Source organism: Sitophilus oryzae, unplaced genomic scaffold (genome assembly GCF_002938485.1).
Source record: "Sitophilus oryzae breed Bouriz unplaced genomic scaffold, Soryzae_2.0 scaffold_979_pilon_pilon, whole genome shotgun sequence".
NCBI classification, from domain to species: domain Eukaryota; kingdom Metazoa; phylum Arthropoda; class Insecta; order Coleoptera; family Curculionidae; genus Sitophilus; species Sitophilus oryzae.
In genome coordinates this window covers 356378-374309 of record NW_022147615.1, presented here as the reverse complement: position 1 = coordinate 374309, position 17932 = coordinate 356378, and the positions used below count along the sequence as shown (strand labels likewise).

At 34.5% G+C, this 17932-nt stretch overlaps 1 protein-coding gene across 4 annotated transcripts in view; it reads right to left on the bottom strand.

Annotated features, from left to right (window-relative positions):
- LOC115891191 (ankyrin repeat domain-containing protein SOWAHB) overlaps positions 1 to 17932 on the bottom strand; it is a 329208-nt gene that overhangs the window by 98890 nt on the left and 212386 nt on the right. For all 4 annotated transcript variants that reach the window (XM_030911602.1, XM_030911600.1, XM_030911598.1 and 1 more), the window contains one exon: positions 16330 to 16859. In XM_030911602.1, the coding sequence (XP_030767462.1) occupies positions 16330 to 16859 (530 nt within the window). The remainder of the gene's footprint in view (positions 1 to 16329; positions 16860 to 17932) is intronic.

Below are 17932 nucleotides of genomic sequence, written 5' to 3'. Positions count from 1 at the left end.
TTTTGATGATAATAATGTTATTTAATACTGAATTTATACCCCCAATCCAAGAAACGTACTTCTTCAGGTAATGGTAAACTCCTGATGGACACATGCCATCGAGTTCGAAAGGACCCAGTCCAGGAAAGTTTTTTCGTTATAATTCGCTTTTAACATATTCTTTTGATGATAATAATGTTATTTAATACTGAATTTATACCCCCCAATCCAAGAAACGTACTTCTTCAGCTATTGGTAAACTGCTGATGGACACATGCCATCGAGTTCGAAAGGACCCAGTCCAGGAAAGTTTTCTGGTTATAACTCGCTTTTAATATATTCTTTTGATGATAATAATGTTATTTAATACTGAATTTATACCCCTCAATCCAAGAAACGTACTTCTTCAGCTAATGGTAAACTCCTGATGGACACATGCCATCGACTTCGAAAGGACCCAGTCCAGGAAAGTTTTCTCGTTATAATTTGGTTTTAATATATTCTTTTGATGATAATAATGTTATTTAATACTGAATTTATACCCCCCAATCCAAGAAACGTACTTCTTCAGCTATTGGTAAACTGCTGATGGACACATGCCATCGAGTTCGAAAGGACCCAGTCCAGGAAAGTGTTTTCGTTATAATTCGCTTTTAACATATTCTTTTGATGATAATAATGTTATTTAATACTGAATTTATACCCCCCAATCCAAGAAACGTACTTCTTCAGCTATTGGTAAACTGCTGATGGACATATGCCATCCAGTTCAAAAGGACCCAGACCAGGAAAGTTTTCTCGTTATAATTTGGATTTAATATATTCTTTTGGTGATAATAATGTTATTTAGTAATGAATTTAAACCCCCCAACTGAAGAATCATACTTCTTCGGCTAATGGTAAACTGCTGATGGACATATGCCATCCAGTTCAAAAGGACCCAGTCCAGGAATGTTTTCTCATTATATTTCGGTGTTAATATATTCTTTTGGTGATAATAATGTTATTTAATACTGAATTTATATCCCCCAATCCAAGAAACGTACTTCTTCAGCTAATGGTAAACTCCTGATGGACACATGCCATCGAGTTCGAAAGGACCCAGTCCAGGAAAGTTTTTTCGTTATAATTCGTTTTTAACATATTCTTTTGATGATAATAATGTTATTTAATACTGAATTTATACCCCCCAATCCAAGAAACGTACTTCTTCAGCTATTGGTAAACTGCTGATGGACACATGCCATCGAGTTCGAAAGGACCCAGTCCAGGAAAGATTTCTGGTTATAATTCGCTTTTAATATATTCTTTTGATGATAATAATGTTATTTAATACTGAATTTATACCCCCCAATCCAAGAAACGTACTTCTTCAGCTATTGGTAAACTGCTGATGGACACATGCCATCGAGTTTGAAAGGACCCAGTCCAGGAAAGTTTTTTCGTTATAATTCGCTATTAACATATTCTTTTGATGATAATAATGTTATTTAATACTGAATTTATACCCCCCAATCCAAGAAACGTACTTCTTCAGCTATTGGTAAACTGCTGATGGACACATGCCATCGAGTTTGAAAGGACCCAGTCCAGGAAAGTTTTTTCGTTATAATTCGCTATTAACATATTCTTTTGATGATAATAATGTTATTTAATACTGAATTTATACCCCCCAATCCAAGAAACGTACTTCTTCAGCTATTGGTAAACTGCTGATGGACATATGCCATCCAGTTCAAAAGGACTCAGTCCAGGAATGTTTTCTCATTATATTTCAGTGTTAATATATTCTTTTGGTGATAATAATGATATTTAGTAATGAATTTAAACCCCCCAACTGAAGAATCATACTTCCTCAGCTAATGGTAAACTGCTGATGGACACATGCCATCCAGTTCGAAAGGACCCAGTCCATGAATGTTTTTTCATTATACTTCGGTTTTAATATCCTCTTTTGGTGATAATAATGTTATTTAATAATGAATTTAAACCATCCAACTCAATAATCATACTTCTTCAGCTAATGGTAAACTGCTGATGGACATATGCCATACAGTTCAAAAGGACAAAGTCCAGGGAGGTTTTCTCATTATACTTCGGTTTTAAAATATTCTTTTGGTGATAATAATGTTATTTAATAATGAATTTAAACCCTCCAACTCAAGAATCGTACTTCTTCAGCTGATGGTAAACTGCTGATGGACACATGCCATCCAGTTCAAACGGACCCAGTCCAGGAAAGTTTTCTCGTTATACTTCGGTTTTAATATATTCTTTTGGTGATAATAATGTTATTTAAAGTGATATTATAATAATCAAAAACCTCGTAATTAATTGTAAATTAGAATATAAAGACAAGTGTTGTAATAGCCTGAAACCTAGAGAACATGGCGTCGTTTTGGGACGCGTGGACCTCGCTCCGAACCAATTTGTGTTCCCAGCGGGACAAAATAAACACTAGTGTGTATACGTATAAATATTTCGTGAATAATATAGCCGAGGGCCCAGGGAGGTGCGCAGCGTTCCGATGACTGGGCACATTCTAAGCGAACGCATCATTAGTCATTTAGCGAGATACGTTATCTGGGTGACGAGGTGTACTTTTAGCGGTGATTACAACAGACTTCGTGCTTATTGAATTCGTTTTGGACCCTACAGGGTGAGCCGGTTACGGTTCTTTCTTGCTCCAGTCCAGTTGACGGCAGATTTCTTCTAATGTTGCCGTAAACAGCTTTGGTGACATCTCCCTGTGGTACTTATACTTTGCCAGTTGGGAACTCTGGGGTTGTTTCATATATCGCTACACTTGGTTTGGCTATATATAATAGTGTAAATTTATATTAGTATATTATGTGTTTGAAGAGAAATGGCACTCTTTGTGGCGAGGCTGTAAGTTTGACATACAGCCGAGGCACAAAAAGTCATTTTTACTCCGAATAGAACCACAGTTTAAAGAATATTAATATATCAGTTGACCCACTCTTCGCCCGAATCAAAATTCCTCCCGCCGTTCCCCGCCTGTCTTGTAGACTTGGGTCAGTCTACATCCGTTGCTCGACGTGTACACAGCGTTCCAAGTTTTAGTTTCGTTTTCGGTCCGACGCATAGGGTGAACCAAAAATAGTGTTTTAGTTGGTTTGTTCGAATTGTGAATAAAATGTCTACTAGAAATATTTGTGCAGTGGATGGTTGTGAAAGTAGAATGACAGACAATATATCGTTCTTTAGGTGCCCAAAAGATGAAGGGAGGTATTTGTTTATATAGTATAGGATATTAAGTATATAATAATTAAAGTATTAGGCATATTAAGTATATTATAATTATGGAAACCTAACTATGAAAAAATGGTTTTAAAAATATACATATAAATTAAGAAAAAAATTTACTCGAAATATATATATTTATTATGTATGGTTTACAGGGGACTATAAGAAACGTATTAGCAACAGTTTCATGCAAACATTTTGAAATTAGTATTTCTAAGTAATGACCTATCTGGAAATCACTGTGCAATGGTTTGAATAGTACACTCAATGCGACACTGCATGAAAAAAGGCTCACCCTGTACAGGTGGTACGAAATTCGATATTCAATTAAGTGTAGCTTGAAGGTAGTGACTGGGCGCCTCTCTCGCATCCTATTAAGTCGCCTCTCGCAAAGCAACAAATTTAATAATGACCGTGGCGAACGCTATTAAGTCCGTCGTCGGGAGATTGATCGATCAAATTGGGTGCCGCGGAGCGCCGTCTGCGGTACCCCGCAACGGTACCGAGGTACCGTCTCCCGTCGAGCTGGAGGCTTTAGAAAAACGGGGTATACGACAAAGTGAATTTTCGCTCGTGGATTGTGATTTTTTATCTCGACCAACTTATGTTAGATTTACTTCTTCATGGCAATAGAAGTTTTACAGGGTATTTCAAAAAACAAAGATTTATTTGCCATATCAACATAGGTCCGAATCTGCTTTGTTTCGTAGCTATAAGGTGTTAAAGTCTTATAGTCTTATCTACATTGACTATGGCTGAAATCGTACTCCATGTAGATAGTTTTAGTGTTAAGAATAATAATTTAAAAAAATATGTGGTGATCTTTTGACAAGTTTATATTAGGTTATTAATTGCAGTAAACATTATGCGGTGTGTGGTGTGAATATTTTATATGTAATTTTTTGGATTATATTCGACACTATTTTTCTTCATATGACACAACAGTGATGAAGGCTATAATGTTAGCCGAAACGTTTTTTTTTAAACCAAATAAAAAATAATGAAACCAAATGAAAACTTAATCAGCGTTTTTCCCGAACCTAAATCCCAAGAAAATCAAAAATTTTAGAATCAGATGGATCCCTCCTAAAAGCCACACAATTATGGTAGATTTGGCAAAGCCGTATAACAACAGCAAAAAAGTGTATACCACGTGGATTTCGAAAGGAATATGTCCCAGGATGGAGCGACGACATGGAACAGCTCTATCAGGAATTTCAGAACAACGGAGACTCTGAGATAGCAGACGAGCTCCTTAATCGTCTTGATATAGAACGCTGTAAAAAATGGGAAGAAACGACAGGTAGAATGGATTTCAAAAAATCTAGCAGGGGGCTTGGAGCCTTCTGAGGAAACTGGGCAGCTCTAACCCACCCACTCGTGAACCACCGGAAGTATCAGCAGACCAAATCGCTGCAAAAGTGATAACACTCTCTAAGGCCCCTAGCAGCAAACAACAAAACGCAAATATTAAAAAACAACTGACAATCTGCCGCCAAAAAGCAAGTGCCCACTCTGAATACGCCAAGTCATTCTCTGTGGAAGAAGTCGATAAAGCACTGGAAAACACCAAATCTGGTAAAGCTCCTGGATTCGATGGAATTCGCCCCGAATTCCTCAAAAACTGCGGGAAACATACAAGAATGTGGCTGAGTAAATTCTATTCCGATATCCTACGAACAGGGCATATTCCAATAGAGCTCAAGAAATCCAAAATAGTTGCAGTTCTAAAGCCAAACAAACCTAAGAACTTGCCTGAAAACTACCGCCCAATAGCCTGATTAAGTTCATGCTACAAACTTCTAGAACGTATGCTATTAAACCGAATAGGCCCATTGATATTGGAACATACTCCTGTTGAACAGGCTGGATTCAGACCGCATCGTAGCTGTGTGGACCAGGTACTCAGCCTAACAACACACATTGAAGCAGGATTCCAAAAACAGCTGAAGACGACTGTGATGTATGTTGACTTGACTGATGACTTGTATGACACGGTCTGGAGAGAAGGTCTTCTATACAAATTCTCAACGTAGTACCATGCAGTAGAATAGCATCTCTATTATTAAACAACATGCTGTGCGACAGGCCCTTCCAAATAATAACAGGAAAACAGGAGTAAATAAGACATCTTAATAATGGGCCTCCTCTCGGCGCGACTCTGCACCGGTACTGTTTAATCTATATATCTCCGACATTCCACATACAACGTCAACAAAATTTGGCATGCTGACGATTTAGCTTGCCATCGGAAAATATTTCGCAAACTGGAGACCCAAAAATCCCAAATATGAATAAAACTGAAGTGTCGTGCTTTCATCTCAATAATAAACAAGCACGCCTGGAGCCCCAAAGTATACTTCAATAACAACTTGCTACGTTATAACCCCTTATCCAAAATATCTAGGGAGTAACAGTGGACCGAACACTCTCTTATAAAAGGCATCTAGAGAATACCGCAGCTAAAATAACTACTAGAAATAATATAATACACAAACTTTGGTGGTACTACTTAAGCGCAAACGCATCCACTCTTAAAACATCAGCTCTCAGCCTAGTTTACTCAGTTGCTGAATATTGCGCTCCAGTTTGGCTAAACAGCTGCCACGTAAAGATAATTGACACCAAACTTAATGAGACTATGAGAATAGTCAGCGGCTGTTTAACAAGCACACCTCTACCTTGGCTGCCCACTCTGAGTCATATTGCACCTCCCAGTATTCGAAGACAGGAAAGACTCGTTAAGGAATATCAGAAAATATTATCAAATCCCCACCTTCCAGTCCACAACGACTTGCCAGATGCCCGTCTGCGAAGACTGAAGTGTAGATCCCCCCACTACTATTAGCAGAACAACTTTTGGGAGAAAACTTCAGTATAAATGATAAATGGAGGGAGTACTGGAACTCTTTGAAACCAGATCAAGCAGCTTATGTCATCGACCCTACAGCAGCTCTACCAGGGATGGAGCTGCCCCGCCACGAGTGGAAGGTTCTCAACAGGGTAAGAACGTTTCATGGCATATGTTGTGATTCTTTTTATAAATGGGGACTGACCGGATCACCGACTTGTGACTGCGGAGAACCACGTCAAACTGTTCATCACATTGTAACTGAATGCCCTCTTACAGCATATGGAGGAAAAGCGAGTGATTTCTTTGAAGCCACAGACACCGTGTTGAACTGGATCAATAGCCTAGATTTTAAAATTTAAGTGTACTTTTTGTAATATGTTTTGTGTATAACTTTTTAGATATCTAGTTTTATTTTTACAATTTGTGACAATCTGTTTACATGTTATATTGTGTTTGAATATATACATTTGATGTTGTAATTAAATCCATGTACGCCATACGCTAAATAAATAAATAAATCTGTATATTTCATGTAAACTATTCATTTTTAAAATACAAACCAAAAATACGAGGAATAATTATTTTTTCCATGTATTCTACAACATATTTATTAATCCGTAGTATCTAACTAGCGTGACGTCATAAATCTCGCTCCGTGGCTGTTCTATTTGAGACGGCATTGGTCTGATATTTGGAAATGTCAAAAGCTAATAACATTTTACTTTTGACGATTATGACATTGCGTGTTGATTTTTGCAAGAAGAGGAAGAACTGTCACTTGTTTTATTATTTTCCTTTTCTATTTCACGAAAGTAAAAAGAGTTACCTATCTGATTCGTTCAGGCACTCAATTTAAAGAATGTCAGTAACTTTTTTCACAGAGGGATTTTATATTTGCCATGTTGGTAAAAAATAACGGTCAAAATTCAAAGTTATTCATTTTATAGACTATACGACAGGGAGATGCGATATCCCAAAAGCTGTTTACGGCAACACTAGAAGAAATCTTCCGGCAACTGGACTGGACCCACAAAGGCTTAAAAATAGATGGAGAACATCTTAACCATCTAAGATTCGCTAATAACATAGTCCCAATTGCCAATAGTCATGAAGACAGATAGGGGGATTAAAAATTGCCGTGTGTTGCTTGGAGTATAATATGGTAGAACTAACTGAAGCTCTTGTTTAGTAGCTGTGTCAGAAGCCATTTCATATCCTCTTTGTGACTGACTTTCACCATTCTTTTTAACGGATACCATATCATAGAAAACGAAGTACCTCTAAATTGAAATTTTCTTTTTCTGGACAAAGTTCGACTATCAGCCGGCCCGTTCTTGTTGGAAAACAATCCGATCGGAACGACCGTACGTCGAGTCGGGGACGCGCGATTATTTAAGCCACGAATTAGTTTGTCACAAATTGCGCGGGCTATTGGTCTACATGGCGAGCTGTCGTCGTTTATTTCCACCGCTAAATTTACGGCCTAATTATAGGTCGGGCCGTGTCCGCGGCCCCGCGAGAGAGACGGAGACAGATAGAGGGCCGATTTACGGCCGTCCGAATGACACATACACACACAAGGAGAGAGAGACTGGTGAGGAAAAAATACACGGATAAAAATATACTCGGCTGGTTGGTTGTAGGGTTCAGAACGGGGAAATTCCGGTCTCGAAAGTACCGTGAATTCTCGGTTCCTTTGAGCCATCAAAAAACCGGGACTCGAAATTAATTAGCGGTTCTTTTGGGACTAGAGGTCGAAATATCCTTCTTCTGCTGCTGCTGCAAATCTCCTAATGGATGTTCGCGATCACATTAGTTCACTCTTCTTTATTTCGCATTGTATGGAGTAGATCTACTCCAACAAGGGAAGATCTTCCTTCCCTCATTCCCCAGTGGACGGGACTGAGTTGCGAAGCTATGATAGATATCCTCTTCCTGCCGACTCCTCTCTTTCCCTCAATCTTTCCTTCAATGAAGGAAATCAACTGAAGGAATTGGTATCTAACGTTACGTATGACGATGATGATAATAATACTATTTTATTATCAAATAAAATTATTGAAAAAAATGTAAAACAACTTGTAAAATTTTTCGACCAACTAATAGCAAAAAACTTGAACAAAACAAATTAAAAAAAAATTTTTTCACAATATTATAATGTATATTGTTCTTAGTTTACGAAGTTTTGAACTCGACAAGAATATTTCTATCGGTGTAAAGGAATAAAAAATGTAGCGAATTTATTGGACGATAGCGATAGGTGGAATGAAGGGTGGTTTTTTCAAATGGCCGAAAGGGCCATAGATATTTTGGTCTGTATAGACTACCGACACCCCTGTTATTTTCCACAGCACGAAAAAAAATAGGATAGGGGTAAGTAAAAAAAACGAATTCCATATAAAACAAAAAACATAGTCGATGTAGTGTATGGATGTGTTATATAGGAGAAAAATCTATTTGGTAATTCTTTACTTCATTTTGTCCAATATTTATTTATTTCTTCAGACGTCGTAAAAGTAAACGTCGTAAAAGTAGTAATTTTTGCGACGTGATTGATAATATAAAAAAGTCATTTTAACGCCTAGGCATAAAAGTAAAGTCTAAGCACAAAAATACAGAAATATATTATTAAAATGACATAAAAGTGTCAAATTCAATAAGCGTAACCATAGTTTCTCGATATATAATTACTTACGAGGTATTACTTTTAATCTTTTTGTATTATTTGGAACGTTTGAAATTGATTAAAAAATGATTTGTGGCGTTTGAAAAAAAAAAGCATGTTCTATTCGGGGTAAAAATTACTTTTTCTGCCTCGCATATAATGTGAAACGTACAGCATAGCCACAAAAAGTATCATTTTTACTCCTAATAAAACAATATACCATTATTTGATACAGTTATAACAATATACCGGATTCTACTAGGACTCATTTGTCCTGTAGTTCGAAGGCAAGGTTGAATTTTTGAAATATATACCTCATGTTTCGTGTTCAAATAATAGTAATCCCCATCTTTTTCACACATTTTACTTGGATATATTTTATTTCTGTGGATTTTTTTGTAATATCTGTAGAATTAGCATCGCCCCTTCTAAATAAAGATAAATCAGCGAATTTTTATATTTTTCCAAATATTTTTGCGTGTTTCGCAAATGGAATCGAACATAAAAATGTCAATTTTTTCACAAAAATACGCTAAACCTATTTGCGCACCCTTTTACAACCGTTTTTTTTTCGTATTGTAAAACGGTGTTAAGCTGTCTAGTAATGGGACAAATTATGAGAAAAAAATAGCCATAAAATATTATTAAAGTTTTCGATATTTTTTTTCGTAACTAAGTTTTGCTATTTGTATGAACTGGAATGGTCCAAGTATGGTTTTAATTTGTCAATCGTAATATATTATGTGTTTGGACGTATTTGAATCGTACACATGCTTAAATATTTATGACAGATAAATAATTAAGTAATAATAATGGTCTATTTCGATGCTAATGAAATCCATTTATTATTCAAACATTCGTTTCAATGGAGCACAACACGAAAAGTATTTGGATTAGTCATGTAATTATCATAATAAAATTTAAATCGGTTTTTGAAGTATAATGAGCAAGTTTTACAATTATTTTTTATGTAAGAGACTTACTAGGTCGAATAATAGATAGAATGTAGAATTTATAGGGAGGTTAATCACAGTGGCTTTATAGATCTACTAGCATGTACCAGCGACTTCGTTCGCGTTGAATTAATCATTTGTAATGGTGATGATCAAGCAAAGCAAGAATTTCTATTAACATATAAACTGGATAAAATTTTCTCACATTTATGCGAGCATGAGAAAAAACAATATGGCGATATTATATAACTTGGTAATATTTGAGGGGTAGTTTCATCTCGTTCGAATTTGACTTTCGAAAAATCCGTTTGCCAAAAATCAGCTTTTTACGTCAAGCAGTTTAAGCAGAATCGTGGTTAAGAAATTAACCAACTTTTTGGAACACCCTGTATGATTTTTAAAAAAATTTCAAAATATGTAAAAAAAACAAATAAATTATGCTTGTCCAAGCGTTTTCCCGAAAGACTAACCGTTTTTTTAAATAACAAATATTGTAATATTTGAGGGGCGTTTTCACCCTCTTGAAATTTGAGATTCGAGAAACCCCTCCTTATCGAACCTCTACACCCCACAGTCAATCCGTTTGCCAAAAATCAGCTTCAAACGTCAAGCAGTTTAAGCAGAATCGCGATTACTCAATGGTCATATTTTATGAAACACCCTGTATAAAATTATAAAAAATCTTAAAATATGTAAAGCAACAAAATAAAATATACGTGTTTAAGAGTTTTTCCGAAAAACTCACCGGTTTTTAAATAAAAAATATTTTAAAATTTGAGGGACAGTTTCACCCCCTTAGAATTCGAGTTTGGAAAAATCCCTTCTTATCGAACCTCTACACCCTAAAGTCAATCTGTTTTCCAAAAATCAGCTTTTTACGTCAAGCGCTTTAAGCAGGATCGTGATTAATCAATGACCAGATTTTCCAAAACACTCTGTATACATTTTTAAAAAATCTTAAAATATGTAAAAAAAACATAATAAAATATACGTGTTTAAGTGTTTTTTCGGAAACTTGACCGTTTTTTAAATAAAAAATATTGTAATATTTGAGGGGTGGTTTCACCCTCTTGGAACCGGAATTTCGAAAAATCCCTTCTTATCGAACCTCTACACCCTAGAATCAACCTGTATGCCAAAATTGAGCCTCTTACGTTGAGTGGTTTGAGCAGGATCGTGATTAATCAGTATGTCAGTCACTTAAGGATTTTATACAGGGTGTTTCAAAACAAATGCGAAAAACTTCAGGGGGTGATTCCTTGTTCAAAATAAAGGGTAGTTTGCTTTATAAACGCTGGATCAAAAGTCAACCATTAGGGAGATATCGCGGTACAAAGATGGCGGAAAAATAATGTTTTTATTTTTTATCTTGAAAACGAAAAGAGATAGACTAATGAAATTTTACGGAAGCATTACCAATTTTTTCACTTTTTTAAAATGAGTGGAAGGGGTTGAAATAAACTACCCCTATCATTCTTGTTAATGAAATTTAAAGAAAAATCTTATCAAACACATGCAAAAAAAATTAATTGTGATAGTTAATGCTTTACATTTTATTTTTTAATTTCAAATCGGTGAGTTTTATAAAAAAAATACAAGAGATAAAAAAGTTTCTAAACAAACTGAACTGTCCAAATTAATTTTTTTGCATGTGTTTGATAAGATTTTTCTTTAAATTTCGTTAACAAGAATGATAGGGGTAGTTTATTGGGGTTGACCCCTTCCACTCATTTTAAAAAAGTGAAAAAATTACCAGAAAGTGTGTTTTCATAACAGTAATGCTTCCATAAAATTTCATTAGTCTATCTCTTTTCGTTTTCAAGATAAAAAATAACATTATTTTTCCGCCATCTTTGTACCGCGATATCTCCCTAATGGTTGACTTTTGACCCAACGTTTATGAAGCAAACTACCCTTCATTTTGAACAAGGAATCACCCCCTGAAGTTTTTCGCATTTGTTTTGAAACACCCTGTATATTAGTATAGATTGTCCATATTCTTTCTTGAGTTATAACTCATCATACAAGTCTCAGGGTTTTGAAAAAAAAACAGTATCTGAGACGGTTTTACAAAGGTTAGTTCTTCATCTCCGACATCAGTCGTATCAAAGTTAGGGTTGGATCATCTGATATGTGCCTCAAGGATCCCTGTTCAAGCTTTGGTATCCAAATTCTAGTATACTATTTGACAAGATTATATAACGTTTTTTTTGTTCCTATATAAGCACATAATCATAATTTTGACAATATATAGATCATATTATAAGTCCAACACAACTGTTTTGTTTTATTTAGACTCGGGCTGGGGGTTGTAAATCAACAACTGTCATCATCAGGCCGGGTTAAATGAAATTAAAATGAAATTTTACAACGGTCCGCGAACATACAGTCGATGACACTTGTTCGAAAGAACAAATAATGAGCCTTGCTGTTTTTGATGGTTCGGTTCTATAAGTGCATTAGATCGGGGTCGTATGTGCTTATTTTAACAGTTGATAGGTGTAGAACAGTAGTCTATTATGAGGTAGTCTTAGTGTCTCTTGGACTCTAGGAAGTCTTGCACATTTTAAATATATTTTTACTAGAGGTACTCTCTACATAGATTTTTTTTTAAACAAATAGCTTTTTAAGTACCTAATTTAAAGCAAGTGAAACAAGAGTCAAGAAATAAACATTATTTGTCTGAAGAATTTAAAATTTTTCAATATACAGAGTGTCCCAATATTCCGTGGACATAGAACTACTATACAAAAGTGCTTTGTTTGTCCCCTAGAGGGTATCAAACTTTAAATAAATAAACACATTTTTTTAAAATAATTTTTAACATTTCTTTCATTGTGTGGGGGTGGTGTGTCATAATGAAAGTCATGTTGGAACCACTCTATTGATGCACAAGTATCTAAATTTAACTTTTCTAACATGTCTTGAAAACCGTTCTCTAAAAAACGTAGGTAACGTTTACCGGTTAACGTATCCTCGACAATGTATGGCCAGGAAAAGTTGAACCAATAATCCTCCACGCTTTTCTTCATTTGAAAAATTCGTATTTAAAATTTTCGTTTATTTTTATTTACAAAATTTGGAAGTGACATCAGTTTCACATTTCACGACGATTGATCTTGTTTCCATGGCTAACTAAGTGAAATTATTTAAAAATGATAAGAATTGGCTACTTATAACTCGGTATTTTTTTCGAAAAAAACATATTATAGCTTATATCGCTGATGTCGCTTTTATGAAGTCATGGCCATTATGGTTTCCATTAAAAAAAAACATATATGTTTGTGTCATATGTCAAAAATGACAGACTTGACAGAAAAAAATCTGAGGACACAAACTGATTAGGGATGTGATTTTCTACAACTTTTATCTAAAAACTTTTTGTCTAAAATAGATTATAATAGAATTAGGGATAATTTTTAAAATAGCTAAAATTTGTTTTTTTTTTCGAAATATCTAGTAAGCCATGAACTTTTTCAAAAATCTGAAAGGCGCATATTTATGATCCCACAAAACTGCAATTCTTTCCCCATTTAACCTACTCTCTATCTCCAGTAGTTTCCGAAATACCCATAGAGAACATCGTAGGAAACTCACCCTGTATGTTTATAATATATTTTTTTGAAGTTTGCAACCGAGCTGTTTGTTAAATGCTTGTTTCCGTGGTTGTTTTTTGATAAAATGTTTTTATAAAATATTTTTATGCTATTTTTAATTTTTGTTCTAAAATATTGTGTAATGTAATTGTAGACTCTGATGAAGAAAGGCCAAAAAAATGGTCGAAAGGTAAGCCAATATTAACTAAAATAAATGTAGTTGATGAAATAACAGAAAAATTAATTGTTGACCTAAAACCAAGAAAGTAAAATAAAAATATAAAAAAATCATTATTACAGAATTATACATATTACATTGGACCTCGCACTACGGAGTTGTGACAACTCGTTTCGGCCTTTTTGTCACCGACAACCGGTTAAAATTAATCGTCGGATAAATGGCCAGCTCGATTGCTCATTATTTTAATTCGGACAACGGCAATAATAGTGCATTTATTAGTCGGTCTAGTCCCTCGGGAACGCCGCGCGTGTGTTCGGGATAGTTTTCGATATGATTTAAAATGGCGTGCGTGTCACGCGCATCATACGAAAATCGGACCTTAATTATCTCAATTTTTCTACGAGGGTCGTGATTAAAGTTACAACGTTAACATTTCATTTTGTCCCGCTTTTAACAGGCTTTGCTTCTTTAAAGAGCTTTAGACCGATCGAGGCTTAAATATTCTTTAAAAGAAACACATTACCTATGAAGTTTTTACAGTTTTCCAAACGTACAGAATATGAAGTTGAATTTTTTTAAATGGAATACCCTGTATATCACTACATGTTTAGTTCGATAAGACCATAGTATAAGGAAACTAGTAGTTTTACTCTTTGTCAAATCCTTTGTTCTTTTTCTGCCACTTTATATGACCTTGTTCTCGCCTCCGTAGCCGACGACGTAGCTGTATAGTCGTGGTCTATTAACTAGGCAAAGTATAGACGTGACACTCGCCATAGTTTCACAGATATGTATTTAGGAAAATATGAGTTCACAATAAAATATAATAAAAAAAATGATCATCGAGTAAAAACTTGCTTGAAAACAGAATATTTTCACATTTCGTGTACAGTACGTCTGCTGGATCTGTGTCTATGAAAGGAATGCGGACAAAAAACATTTAAATAATCAGCAATATATTTTATACGTCGACTTGACGAGTACGTCACCGAAAATCGCTCCGCCCGCTCATTTTATTGGCTACTTGCAAATTTGTCGAATTTTTTATTGATGGGACGCGTCGTCTAATTTTTTACGAAAAACATCGAGAGAATATCGTTTCCCCTCTCACGGATACCCCGTAGCTACAGAACGGACAGACGTACTGTATGTAACAATTCTTCTGTATCTGAAAATCTTCTCATGGGAAGAAATGCGGAAAAAAGAGATTTTCTACGACTTTTTTTTTATTCAAAGCAAGTTTAATTTTCTGTAGATAACTGGATTCGGCATAAAATTATGCTATAGTACACTGTCTTTATTTAAAGCACACTGCGGTGTTGCCAATCTATTTCTTATTTACTAAAACTTCGGTTAAAAACATTATATACGAAAAGTGGTAAAAAACTAGAGTGAATATATGTAACTTTATTAATACTTTGCTATGTTTTCTTAAACATGAAGGATATCGGAATAAATTCGTGTAGAAAAATTTACTTTATCGTATACAGGATATTTTTTATGGCGTCACCAAAATCGTAATATTTAAAAAATGTTGTATCTCATTTTTTTTAAATGCAACACCTTGTATATTATTTTTCTTTCAGATGTAGAATTAAAAGGTGAACATTTTTTGACAAGACAAGATAGACAAAGATCATATTAGGTGGCTTTGAAAAAAATTTACTGTTGAAAGAGCCATATGTAATATAATACTGCGAATATCTGCGACAGCGGTAAAAATTTAGAAACACTTTAAATTAATAAAAATATGTTCACTTTTTAATTCTGCACCTGACAGAAAAATAATATACAGAATGTCGTATGTAAAAAAGTTGAGATATACCATTTTAAATATTGCGATTTAGGTGACGCCATAAAAAATACCCAATATAGAATAATATATGTAGAATGATGTAAAATAATAAAAAAAATCAAACTAACTTTACCATAACTTTTTTTGTGACACCCTGTGTGTGTTTATAAACCTTGAAACATATGAATAAAACTTTTTTCACATCTTCGACAACGACGACGATATTGAATTTCCTCGAACTAATGGGCCACCCTGTATATTTACGGTGGTTTAAAGCTAGGGGTAGCACTTTTCTTCCCTCAAATATAAACTCAATATTTTGTCTATATTTTGAATATTGTTATATTACGACCACTTATAATAAAAAATAAATAAAAAAACATAAAAAAATACAGTCCACTAAATTTATAAGAGATTATGCTATTATAAAATTCTTTCAATTAAAAAATATGAATAATTTGCGGAGACTTTAGATGTACAAAATATTTACTCTAAAATTGTTTCAAAAACCAATTTATATAAATTATCTTGTAAATTATTATTGGAATGAAAATTTTATGGAAAATCCCCTGACCAAAAAATATTTTCATGCGCATATTTGAGACAACCTGTATATCTAAAAAACTATTTTTAAAATCTGCACATATGCTAAAAAAATAATAACATTTAATTAATTACATAATATCTCAGCTTCTAAAATAAACAAATATAATTAAATGTTAATTGATAATTACTATCAGCTTTTGCCGATTTACATCCGATGAAAATCTAAAAAGATTCAAAGAACAATTTTTTGAATGATTTCCACAATTAATAGCAGCATACAGTAAGGCACTCATTTTTTGTCAATCCGTCCCTGTGCTCGGACGCAACGCTCGAACCTCACAGCAATTCAACTGAAACGCTTTGCAACCTGCCAGCTTGCAAAAACTGGCAGAAAATATTTGCGAGAGTGCAACTACTCTTTTCCTTAAACTATGATAAGACGATATAAGCTTGCATTAATTCAGTACAAAATAAATATTATTATACCACTTACCCTAGACTTTTTCTTTTCCTTCTCAGCACTTTTAGGCGTCTTGGTAGGCGTCAATTCCTCCTCAGTCGAAGCCATCCTGTTAAACTGTTGCGTCCTTTCTTTCACACTCAACACCTCCTTACCAGCACCATTTCCCGCTAAAGACGACACCACACCGCCAGGCAAAACGTTCCTCTTCTCCTCCGAACCGCTTCTTCGTCTTGGAGGTGCCTGTGGACGGTCGTCCACAGTGGAGGTCGAACTCAAACTAATGGAATCGAAGGAGGAATTGGGAGAAACAACGGGAGGAGGGTTTCGGTAAGGTGGAGGTTGCCTGGGAGGCGTGGAAGGTGATGTGGGGATGCCTATGGCGTTCCTGGGGTCGCGTAAGGGTGGTGGTGATGTAAGGGAGGTAGTGGAGGAGGTACGGGAGGTGAGGGATAGTTTGGAGGTGTTGTATTGGCTTTTGAGGATGAGGATTTTTTCGCCGGCCTCTTGTTTAGTGTGGGCAAGAAGGTTGACGAATTCCTTGAATTTTTTTCGATTTTCGTCTGAAAAAAAAAGAAAAGTTGGTGGTAAAATAAAGAAGATATGTTCAAAGAGCTATAACTAAGATTGAAAGAAAAATAAATTTGTGCAATAGGGAGGGTGGTAACCCTTTCGAACATGTAGAGCATTAGAAACTAGTTTGTAAAAGTTGATTTATTTATAATAACGATTAAAAAATTACGATTAATATTATGCATATTATTAGATCATACACTGAGATTTCAAATTCACAATAAAAAAAATTAAAAGTTATATTTTTCATTTTATTGATTTTATGAAAAGCACTGTTCATTGAAATGTTGTATCCTATGTTATAGGGCTTGTTTCTCTCTACAATTTCCTGTCTTACAATGTACCGTTTGTGTCCGGGAAGAGTTCATAGTTTCATAGTTGTCGATTTTCGAAAGAAATCAGTACATGTATATTATTTCGTATATTTTTCATTTTATTGATTTTATGGAAAGCACTGTTCATTAAAATGTTGTATCCTATGTTATGGGGCTTGTTTCTCTCTACAATTTCCTGTCTCACAATGTACCGTTTGTGTCCGGAAAGGGTTCATAATTTTAAAAGTTAAAAATAATATATTTAAATTGCTGACCTGGATATTTTTTATTTGAATCTTTCAATTGGCCACGATTTTCCTTATTCAATGTTAATTAGCGCTGTTCAATATTGTTGCGATGAGTATAATCAGACTAAATAATTTAAAAAACCACAGTCGGACTTGAAATTATTTTAAATAATAATTAAATAGTTTTGTTATTGTTAAGGGACCCCAAACAAAAAAAGTGTAAAGTGTGCCATATCATTGTATTCATTTTTCCAAAAAAACACAGCTATCCTTGAAGTTTAAAAAAATAATGGTTAAAAATATGATTTACAATAACTAGATGTTTGTTACTATTAAAATAACACAACCACTTCATAAAAATTGATTACCTCAACAAGAAAGCAAACTAATTTTGCTACAAAATACTTTAATATTAGAATGAATAAAGGTTTTTAAATAAAATATAGAACAGAGAGCACTAGCACCGTAAAAAACTATTTTTAAAATGTTGCAAAACCAGTT